The 12,124-nt window shown below is 38.8% G+C and overlaps 1 protein-coding gene across 6 annotated transcripts in view; it reads right to left on the bottom strand.

Annotated features, from left to right (window-relative positions):
* The window catches only part of CTNNA2 (catenin (cadherin-associated protein), alpha 2), a 1,182,142-nt gene that overhangs the window by 74,605 nt on the left and 1,095,413 nt on the right, over positions 1–12,124 (bottom strand). For all 6 annotated transcript variants that reach the window (XM_011963728.1, XM_011963709.1, XM_011963731.1 and 3 more), the window contains one exon: positions 628–779. In XM_011963728.1, the coding sequence (XP_011819118.1) occupies positions 628–779 (152 nt within the window). The remainder of the gene's footprint in view (positions 1–627; positions 780–12,124) is intronic.

Below are 12,124 nucleotides of genomic sequence, written 5' to 3'. Positions count from 1 at the left end.
TAAATCAACTATAATATGTATTTTCTAGGCCCGTGTATATATATTAATTGTTTAGACAACATTTTGGAAGACACACGTACCTGACAACAGAAGTCTGAAGATGAGAAGATAGTGGAGTTGGAAATAAGAGGTTTGCTATTAGGCTATCCAGCCTTATTTATACTAAATTATTTTTATGTAAAGAGAAAGTAATTATGTATCACTTCATAGATGCATAATGATAATAACCATTATTATTATGTGTTATTATTATAAACACCACTATGCTGTGTAATCTTCATTTCTTTCTAGCCCATGATCTTTGGATCCTGATGGGAACAGTGTTAGTAAGAGGTACAAATGGAAAATAGCAGGGGTATCCGTCAAGATTGTAAGAAACTGAGGAAATTATGCATGCAAGAAATAGGCAGGGAGTTGCCCTTTAGAATATTCAGTGCTCACCTGAACTCATTGATATTACGTATCCCTTCATAAGTATTAAGCTCACCTTGTCTGACTAAATAAGGAGCCAAACAGCTTACCAAGTTAAACTCAGTAATTACAAAATAAATAATCAATAAGAGAGTTAACTCCTTAGTTTCCTACTAGGAGTTCTGACCAGCTCTGAGCTACAGAGGCCTCACATACCCTGATCATCAGCACAGCCTTTCTGATGTCCCGAACGCCGTCATACACCAGGCGAGAGGCATCGATGAACTCATTCTCCTCAAATGGTTGAGGAACGTTGGCACTCAGGGCTTCAATGGCAACCTCTACTTGTTCAGCAAAGCGTGGCATCACTGGGTTAAAAATAAAAAGCAGAGGATTAGGCAACTTTTCTCTCACTACCTCTCATTCCAGCTTTTGGACAAAGTAGCAGGTGCCCGGGTATTCTAACAGTTAACTGGAGCAAGACACTCATCTGTCCAGTTTGAAGTGAGCCCAATTTAGTCGTCTTTATGACAGTTACCTCGGCAGCAGGGAAAGAAAACTTTCCCAATTGTTATTCTATGCATGGTGACGGTTTGCAAAAGAGAAAGTTTTTGAAACCTGCCCACAGTAGTGTGTGAATATAGTTTTCATGTTACCCTAACCCCAAACTGAGTTGTATTTCTGCTGGTTACTGGTTACTGTAAATCCTTGGCCAAGTTTTAACCTGTTTCTTTGTCTATAAAATATAAAAAATCCTACTTCATGATTCAGTGGGATAATGCAAAAAAGTTTTGGGTGGAATCTGGCCCTTTGGAAGTATCAATAAATATTTTAGTATCATCAGATGTTAGAGTCATAGCTGGTGAGTAGCAGACCTTAATCCACATGGCTTCACGGTCAAGTGTGGATGAAATGATACAACCCATCCCACTTCTGTCAGAAATACAGGACTTGAGACATGGGGGAGGGGAGGGCGGAGCAAGGGAAGCTGGGGAAGGACTGTGTAATAGAAAGGATGGAAACATGAGATATTTCAGCAGAAAGGCCTATGGAAGGAGAAGATCAATGGACTCAAAGATAAAGTGTTCCATCTTACCAGGACCACCTGGATGTGAAAGAGGATACGTATATAAATTCCTAAAATGCTGACACTTTGTTCTTTTCACAGGGATCCTGCACACACCCTAGAGATTTGTGGAAAGTAAACTCAGCGGAGTGTCTGGAAAACCTCCACTAACTTCTTAAAAGATGCTGCTGATTCACTGATTCTCAAAAATTATAATTCAATTTTCTCAGCTGTTATCCTGTAACAATCAATTCATATAGTAAATGAAAGCCATAAGCATATTCGTTTTGTTTACAAGGATGATAAAATAGAAACATCATTCATCTATTTCCCTTTCTGAACTTTCATGCCTGATTCCTCTTTATACTCACTTTCATCCTCTGTGGATACTTTAATATCCATTTTAATCCCTGTGTGAGAAATTCTGCTAAATTACTTTACTCTCTAGGGTCAGAGTATTCAAGATAAACATTCCTGGAAAAACGGGGAGACAGCAGGGTTAGAGGAAAACTGTGTGCCTACACTTTAGTAGAAATTATCGAAACCACAGCATGCATGGGGAAATCTCCTTCTCTGGATGAATTACTATAATTGGTTCTCTATATTACCTGAATTTTTCATTTAGGCTTTTAAACTATATTTAGATAAAAGAATTTGGGAAATAGTAAGATGTACTGCCACAAATATGAATCAAATAAAACTACATTTCTAAAAACCACTGCATTAAACTCAGACTATTGGAGTTATTCATTTGTGTTGGGAATAAACTTTTTTAAATGACTGAATAGTGAGCATGAAATTATTTTTGCATATATTAGAATTTGGGAATAAGTATCTTCTTAAATTACAAGTTCCCTCTTTCTTAAACTGAGTTATATTAATGCCACTCCATGATGTCTACGCTGCCATAGGTATGACCATCCGTGATGTTATAGTTCTATGTAATACCACAAAGTAGCTTTCAGGGGCATAAAACTGTTTATCCCTATGTGTGTAACTGATAAAGAATTAGTGCTCCTGCATGTATATAAAATAAATAGACTACTTCCACAAATCAATAAGGAAAAATATTAAAAACTGACAGAGAATTAGCACACTCAATTCACAGAAAAGCAATCCATATTGCTGATAAATACACAGTAAGACTTCACTCATAATCGGAGAAATTATAATGCAAACAATGAGATGTAATTTCATACTTATCGGCATAGGTAAACAAATTAAAGCATAATAATATTAATTATATTGAGCACACAGACAAAATGGTACTTTTCTACTACAGATGGGAGCACAATGGTTACACATCGTTTCGGCAAGTGTTTGACAAAATCTAGTAAAATCCACTCCCTGTGATTTGGGGCATTCTCTAGGGGCTTGGCCCAATATTAACTTCTAAAGAGATGCTGATTAGGACGGGTAAGTAATTATACATTGGAGACACAAAAATGTTTGTGTGTCTCTATGGTTACAGTTGTTTCCTCCTAGGTTATATATTCCAAGGGTTAAGAAGAAAATTATACAAAACCTGAGAATGAAAATAACTGCTTTAAGGGAGCTCTGTCGACAGGCTCTACCCCAGCCCTATTCTGAATCCTCCAACTCAGGAACCACTTTAAGATGCTCATTGCGCTGGGTGCGGTGGCTCACGCCTGCAATCCCAGCACTTTGGGAGGCCGAGGTGGGTGGATCACGAGGACAGGAGATCGAGACCATCCTGGCTAACACGGTGAAACCCCGTCTCTACTAAAAAAACACAAAAAAATTAGCCTGGCCTGGTGGCGGGCGCCTGTAGTCCCAGCTACTCGGGAGGCTGAGGCAGGAGAATGGCCTGAATCCAGGAGGCAGAGCTTGTAGTGAACCAAGAGTGCCCCACTGCACTCAAGCCTGGACGAAAGAGCAAGACTCAGTCTCAAAAAAAAAAAAAAAAGAAAATAAAAAGAAAAAAAAAAAACTAGATGCTCATTGCAGATCCACAGACAGTACACCTGGATGGGATAAAACAGACTTAAGGATGTGAATCAGGGGATAGTCAATATATTAAAGTGAATAAGCCCTGAGGTCAAAGTTTGAGTGGGAAAGCAATATCCTTTGAGTAGGAAAAGAAACATCATTTGTGAAAAATTTTAAAATACACAAATGAAAAATGTGCATAATTTAAACATATACATTTGTATATGTTCTTACATGTTCTAAAAGGATATATACCACTTTAAATATAGTAGTTACCTTTGAGATGGAAGGAGAGACATGTGTTATATTAGTCTCTGTTCTTTTTTGTATCTTTGAATCTTTTCATAATTCACATGTTTAAAAAGAAATCAAATTATTCTCAAGGTTGTACTTCTTATAAAACTGGGCTCTGAAAAAATAAAGTTCTATCAGACGGCCCAGAACATGATAGAAACCAATCTGAACAATATCATTAAGTGGGGATGTCCCTTAGAAATTGTGACTGTGATCAAACACTTAATATTCTGCCTTAGTAACTGCCAACTAAGAAGTTGAGTGGGAAAATGCCCACCACTCAGACCGCAACCCGCAAGAACACACCTTTATTTGCATGAAGACCTTTCTCAAATATAAAGGGGTGAGAAAGGTTATAGTGTTGCTTTGTTTGTGCAAGGTCACCCTGAGGAAGAGATGGGGAGGAGGACAAGGTAGAAGGTGACATGCTATTACGTTGGTGCAAAAATAATTGCAGTTTTTGCCATCTTGCTAAAACCACCTCCTGGCCTGATGCTGCACCCAAGGAAGAGAGAAGAAAGCTAAAACCTAAAGAGATGATTTTCATGGGGGCTGCTCTGCAGCTCAGAATACATCTAGTAATGCTGTGACACCAAGTTTGGAGAAGAGGATTCTATTTGAACCAGCATGGCATATAGTATCTCTCTAGTGAGGTTTGGATGGTAGGGCTTTGGTATAAACAACAGTGTTATTGAGCTGGGGTTGTCAGAAGAGGCAGAAGCAATGAACTTTTAGGAAGAGATAGGAACAGAAATACCATCGACCTTCCAAGGGGGAAAAAAAAAAAAAACGATAGCTGAGAGGGTGCAAGTTCTTTATCTTTAAAATAGGGGCGCCGGGCGCGGTGGCTCAAGCCTGTAATCCCAGCACTTTGGGAGGCCGAGATGGGTGGATCACGAGGTCAGGAGATGGAAACCATCCTGGCTAACACGGTGAAACCCCGTCTCTACTAAAAAAAAAAAATACAAAAAACTAGTCGGACGTGGTGGCAGGTGCCTGTAGTCCCAGCTACTCGGGAGGATGAGGCAGGAGAATGGCGTGAACCTGGGAGGCGGAGCTTGCAGTGAGCCGAGATCGCGCCACTGTACTCCAGCCTGGGCGACAGAGCGAGACTCCGTCTCAAAAAAAAAAAAAAAAAAAAAAAAAAAAAAAAAAAAATAGGGGCTCAGAACGCAATTGAACCTTAATATTTAAACCATCTTATTATATTCCTTGGCCAGTAACACATAAAACTTGAAATCATTCAATTGATTACATTTACTGTAACTGACAAGACATCTATTTTTTTTCTTACCATAAGTCAGTGTTTTTCTGGGTCTGACCCTCAAGAAACTCTTTCTCTGAGACCAATCCTAAGCACATTCAATATTTATTTAGGGATTAGTCAACTGCTACTGTTCTTTAAACACCATTATCCCTGCTCTCCACATTGCTGCTCTTTGCTCATTCGGTCTTACCCTATTCTGCTTTTAAGGGTGATGAGGCTGGGCACGGTGGCTCACATCTATAATCCCAGCACTTTGGGAGGCCAAGGTGGGTGGATCACCTGAGGTCAGGCATTCAAGAATAACCTGGGCATCATGGTGAAAACCCACCTCTACTAAAAATACAAAAATTAACCAGGCGTGGTGGTGGGCGCCTGTAATTCCAGCTACTCGAGAGGCTGAGGCATGAGAATCTCTTGAACCTGGGAGGCAGAAGTTGCAGTGAACCGAGATCGTACCACTGTACTCCAACCTGGGTGACAGAGTGAGACTCCGTGTCAAAAAAGAAAGAATGATGAGACATAAAAACCAAAGTTTATAGAACAATGACCCATCTTGACAGAACCTAAGATGTTAGTTTGACTATTAATTCCTCTAATACTTTGGTAACGTGTAAAAAAACTAGACCGGGTGCAGTGGCTCACACCTGTAATCTCAGCACTTTGGGAGGCCGAGGCAGGTGAATCACAAGGTCAGGAGATCGAGACCATCCTGGGTAACACACTGAAACCCCCATCTCTACTAAAAATACAGACAATTAACTGGGTGTGGTGGTGGGCACCTGTAGTCCCAGCTCCTTGGGAGGCTGAGGCAGGAGCAAGAGAGCGAGACTCTGTCTCTTAAAAACAAAAACAAAAAAACAAACAACAACAACAACAACAAAAACCTAAATACCCCAAAAGTAATACTGAGACAGAAAAAGTTTCAAACTTCCTCAAATATGATGCTGCTTCTGCCTCTTACTAATTAGGACAAAACACAGCATTGCCTTTGTGATTCACACATTATGTATTAACAGAGTTTTTGATATAAGAATATAAATAGAAACTTCTTTCTGCTTTCTGAATTACATCCAAAAACTGTAGGTACCACTTTACAGTTATTTATCAGAAATGCTGATTTGTTCTCAATAGCTTGTGTCCTGAAAGGGTGATCAAAGTCAGAGATAAACTTTTAAATTCTGGCTATATTTCTGTAGGCAGTGCACACACTAGGCCACAAAACGATGACATTCTAGGAGTAATGAGATCAGAGTTAAGTATGCATATAAAAATCAAGGTCGCATCATTCTAGTGTTGGAGGTCCTAAACCAGAGGTGAGAAAGTTCTGGAATAAATTCTCCTGAGAGATGTCAGGGGTGAAGTTTCAGAGCACAGGGTGAGTCAGTTAAATGAATGAGAAGTTGTGTTAAATATTTAAATAGGACTGCTGACAACCCAAAGGGCAAAATCCAAGGTCAACCAAAGGTAGTGGAGATGAACAGCCAGGTAACCTCACTACCTTTAGGTATATAAAAGGTGCTTGCCCCTGCTTTAAGCATTCCAATGATTCCCTATAATACAGAGAGAACTATAAAACCTCTTTATCAAGAAACAAACATAAGCAAGCATCTATTATCTGCCTATATGGTTCCTGCATCTTTCTGTCTCATCACTTATTACCACATATTCTCAAATGTTCCAATTAGACAGAATTACTTCAATGTCTCCAAATATGAAATGGACCCATAGCAACATATCCATGAATGATTTATTCTCTCATACTGAAATGTACATACTTGTCTTTGGCCCAGGTGAACTCCTGCTCAACCTTTAATCTTCACTGTAGAACTAATTGCCATTGTGAAGCTTTCTTTAATCCCCAGAACCCAAAGTAGATCATTCTCTACAATTCTCTATAATTTTATAGCATCCTAATGTCTCTCACACACACTATTACAGTACTTCATATACTGTATTAGGCTAGTTCATTGGTATTTCTGTATGTCAACTGTTTCACATATGAGTCGCCTTCAGGCAGAGACCATCTCTGCTTCATTCTTCACATTTAAACCCTCATCCTGCTTCTAGTACAGACAATCTATCCAGTTGGGTAGAGAAGGATGAGAAGTAAAAGAAGGGGACAGGAATAAACGGGGAAAATTAAGATGAGAACTCCTTTTGTCATCCAGTATTTCAGGGACAAAATGAGTAGCATCACATTTCACATACTAAGTCTCTCTTTTTCTGCCCATCATTTAGCATTGGTTCAGTAGTTTTATTAAAGAGTATCACGAGTCATTTAACAAGTGATTAGTGAGCGTTCTGGGTTTGGTCTCTAGGGATCTTTCAGAAACCTGAGCTCAGAATTCTTTCAGGACTCTGCTTCTTCAGAAGGAGCATCACCATTGAGCCAGAAGAAAGATTCATAATTCTGTTCTCAACTACTTCACCAAGTCCAGTCAAGCACATCTGCATGCACAGGGGTCACTCAACTGTGGTGGTGCAGTCAGCTAACATACTCTGAGTGTGTTCCTCGCCAAATTTTATTATGGAGCATAGAGAAAAGAAAATAGACAAAGTCCCTGTTTGAGAGAGATAACCAGTTTGGTAACTGTTAAAATAATAAAATAAGAGCATTGAAAGGAATCTTAAAAGAAAATAAAATATCAGGACAGGGAAGGAATTGCAGCTAATTCCAGTGCAGGAATTAGTACAATACCCTCCCCCCATCACAGATAGCCACTGAGCCTCTGCTGTAACAGTTGGAATTTGGTAAAGATTAGGGAAAGATCATAGTAATTGGAGCCAGAAAGTATTAATTTGGAGAAACACTGTGGGGCCTTTCCAGTGGCCTCAATACCAGGTAAGTGTTGTTTGATGTTATTTCTACAGGTGAAGTATGCTTTCCCAAAAATGGTTCCTATCAGACACCGCTAAGGGATTATTCAGGTGGCCCCCCAATTAGATGCCAGAACAGAGGGAAAAAAAAGGGTAAAAGAGAGTGTGACATAAATTACCAGGGCCCTAAAGTTGACCAAAGGGAACTCTGACGGGCATTTATAAGGCACGGGGTGTGCCTTGATGATTCTACACATCCATGAAACATAATCAGTTGTAAGGACACTGAGTCTGAAGTTCCAGTTCACAGTGTAGAAGTAGAAACTACCCCAAACTGAAGCCATGACACATTTCTCCCTTTAGTTCCACTTAAGAACAGAGGACAAATCATAGAAGCTGGCCAACATTTTATATTAGTGATTTTAGTAAAGAATGTCATGATCATAAATTAAATTAATAAAAGGTCTTTAAGTATTCCTCCCAATTCACCCCCACATGGGGGACTTTAAAAATCCTCAGCTCAGAATCTTTTTAGAGATGTTTGGGTAGGAGCATTACCTACTAGGCAAATGGATCTATATGTCTACTTCACAAATAATGACTATTTCATTTCTATATGTATTTATAGACCCATGCACTCCACCAGGTGTAGGTGTGTGCCTTCCCTAGGAGGTACGAGGGTGGTTGGAATCTTGTTAAAGCACTTGGCTAAGAGTTCCTACACTGTTCAGAGCTTTCACTTCCTCCACACATGCACTCGAATCTTGGTTATGACTTCTGACACCACAGGTTAAAGAGATTCTTCTGCAATTAATGTTTCAATCTCTAAACCTAAGTCAAATTGAATTTTTCCTAATGATGCCATTAGTTTTCTATTCCTTTTGGCATGCACACTGATCTTTATGTACCAGCTTTGTCTTTCTATGTACCATTCCCCGACGCTTACCTGTTCTCTTTGACTCCAACCCACTTGTCCAATCGCCTTGAGCGAATCTAGGCAGTTCCTTCTCCAGGATCTAGCTCTGTTATTCCTCTGTCCCCCTCCTGTCCACATACCGCATGGCTTCATTTTGCCTCAGTAGATCTTTTGTGCTCTAAATGCCACTGCACAAGGTAATAAGGCTATTATACCAGCATTTGAGTATGTCCCTATTAACTCCGTGTTGTGGGATTTGTCCACACACCTTAGGACTGTTGTATCTAGTTATGCCATTCATTGCCCTTATGGTTTCTCCTATCCTCATGTATTTGCAAATATGTATGTGTGTGTGATAGGTGCCTCTGAGAGGGCCCCCAGTGATTCTTCTTCTCCTGGTATTCATGCCTTTGTGTAATCTCCTCAACCTTGAATGTGAGCTGGAACTAGTAACTCACTTCTAACCAAGAGAATATGGCAAAAAAATGATGGGATGCCACTTCTGATATGAAAAAATGATGCTGGCTTCTGCTTTCTTACTATCTGGGTTACTTACTCTGATGGAAGACAGTTGCCATGTTGTAAGAGGCTCTAAAGAAAAGCCCACATGGCAAGTTAAATTTGGGGGTAATTTGTTACACAGAAATATATAACTAATGTAGTATGCTATGTCATAAGTAAAACTATCAGTAAAAATAGCTATACCCTAAGTAAAAATATTGGTAAAAAAAATAGCTAGCAGGACACATTAAAATTTCTGTTTAATTGTAGCAACGATGCTTGCTCTACATTTCAAGTATATTTATTGGTTCCAGGAAAATGTGTAAATGAATCTTGATATTTAATTTTACACAAGTTATTAAACCAATTTAAGCCTCAGTTTACTCAGTATAAAACAAAAATAACAATCATTTCCCTTCGGGGCTTACGTAAAGATCAGAAATACATTTAACAAGTTTATGACTAAATTTTATATGCCAATCTAAGCAGTACTCTAGGCACTGGGAATCGAGTGGTAAATAACACAAATACGTTACACCTTGGAGGCACTTAGAAACAAGTAGGATGCATGTCAGATGATTACCATGCTGCCTACCACATGAAAGAGCCACAGTAAATGCTTCTTGGGGCTGTCTTCACACCACTACTTTCTGCATTTACCCATGCACACACTGTTTCTAACAGGCAAAATCACCTAGTCTCTTTTGGAAAGAACTTGAAGGTACAACCAAATGATTCACCATGGGGGGGAAAAAAAAAGGTGGGCATAATGGGACACAGCACACCAATTAGTGTTGGATCTGAAAACTGGGAACTTGGTACACTTTGTTTTGAAAACTGAGCTTCCCCAGTTCTATGCCCTTCTCTCCCCTCAGCAGCCTGGTATCATCCTGGTGACAGTGTTGCATTTTTAATAGGAATTTCCTGTGAAATCTGCCCTCAGGACAAGATTTGATAAACTTGCTCCTAGAACTTTCCTTTTTATCTTTCTTGCCAAGAAGGCCAGTGTTAAACACTGTGTTCCATCATGACCTCCCCAGATCCATGAGGAAAGAAAGTCTTTGAAAGACTTTACCAACAAAGTAGTAACTTCCAAAATATAAAGACAAAACAATTCAAATTCAGCTTGCCTAGCCCAGTTAAAACAGTTTCTAATCAGCCACCCAGTTTCATCCAATATTCTCTTGAAACTATTTCCCTTCTATCTCATATTTATACCACTTTAATTATTTAATTTACATCACTTGATTGAATTTAAATCTTAAGTGTCTTCACTTCAAATGCTTTTTAAAAATCCGGCAGAGGCAGTGTAGAAATAAACCTTACATACTTTCTCTAGATTTCAATCTTCCTCTGCCTAGACCAATGATATACTAACTTATCTTCTGTCTTGAGACATCAGGTTAGAAGCCGAAAATTGGAATCCAGGAGCAAGGACAACAGTACCCTGGCTTAATCTGCTCCTTATTCGCTGCTATTTGTCAGCGGTTTCTACCTTCTCCAGACAACTATCATCATCTTGGCCCGTCCCAATTCTTCCTGAATACATTCTTGGACTTTCCTTTCATCAGAGTCAATCATCTGTTACCTCTGTGGGAGTTTCTAAAGGCTGCCATTTCCATAAATTCATGTTGGGAAAATTATAAATGTATATTTCAAACATAAATCAAATTTAAGTTCCAGAAGGCAATACATAACCCATGAGCTGAATTGTTTGATAAAAGATGAAAAAGGACTGCCTAGAAGGAGGGGGAAAAAAAAACTCTCTAAATTCCATTCACGACAACTACCCTAAAAGAATCAGGGAGCATCCATCTGCTCTTGTCTAGACACAAATTCCTTTTCCTGAGGAAAGAAAATACTTGCTTGGAAAGTTTTCTTCTATTTTAAAATAAGCATTTCAAAAATAATCACAAATGGTTTATAACTTAAAAGGATAGCACATTTAATTCTGAAACTTAAAGAAAGAATAAAGTATTGAGCATGAGCATGATGCCTTATTTAGCTTACAGTGTGTCAAAACCTAGCCTAATAAATAGAGTCTAATTTGGCATCTGTGATGTTTAAGTACTTAGATTGCATTAAGATGTAATAAAGTACTTGCTAAAAATTTATTGCACATAATTTAAAAGATTCTTATCTTGATCATTAAGTATGCAATTTAAGGAGGGTTTAATCCCCCAGAATAAGGCAACTGTGTCATTATGTGACTCATTTATATTAATAACATTTTTGAATTTCAACTCTTAAAGCTGCAGGTAACAGAGAGGTAGACTCAGATCTTAACAGGTTAAAATTTAACAAAAACATGCAAAAAGTCAATACATACACATACGCCTCAGGTATTAAGATGGACAGAGGACAGATATAAACATTAGGACAGATATAAACATAAGCGGAAAAGTGGGTAACAAGAGTATGAAATACTGGGCAGTATATGGTAGGTACAAAATGAGTAACACAGATAAGAAGAGTAATAGGTACACAGAAGAGTGGGCTTGTCTGGTTAGAAAGGGGACTTCACTGACAAAGAAATCAAGTAGAATTAGAGGAAAGGTAAAATATAGAAAGGCAAACCAGGAGCCAGGTGAGATGGCTCATGCCTGTAATCCCAGCACTTTGGGAGGCTGAGGTGGCAGAATCCCATGAGGCTAGGAGTTGGAGACCAGTCTGGCTAACATAGCAAGACCTGTCTCTAGAAAAAAAAAAAAAAAAAAAAAATTAAAATTTGGCAAGGAGGTCATTTGGGGGCTACTCTGGCCATATACATAAAAATAGAGTACTTCTTTGGTTCTTTTGTCCACCTGTTATTTCAGGCCCTCCAGCTACATGCAAAGCTTCCCTTATTTTTTAATTACCCAAACTATTTCTGGAATACTCCAAAGATGTACCACATGTACTG

Source organism: Colobus angolensis, unplaced genomic scaffold (genome assembly GCF_000951035.1).
Source record: "Colobus angolensis palliatus isolate OR3802 unplaced genomic scaffold, Cang.pa_1.0 Scaffold118, whole genome shotgun sequence".
In the NCBI taxonomy this organism is placed as follows: domain Eukaryota; kingdom Metazoa; phylum Chordata; class Mammalia; order Primates; family Cercopithecidae; genus Colobus; species Colobus angolensis.
This window is presented reverse-complemented; position numbering and strand designations above follow the sequence as displayed.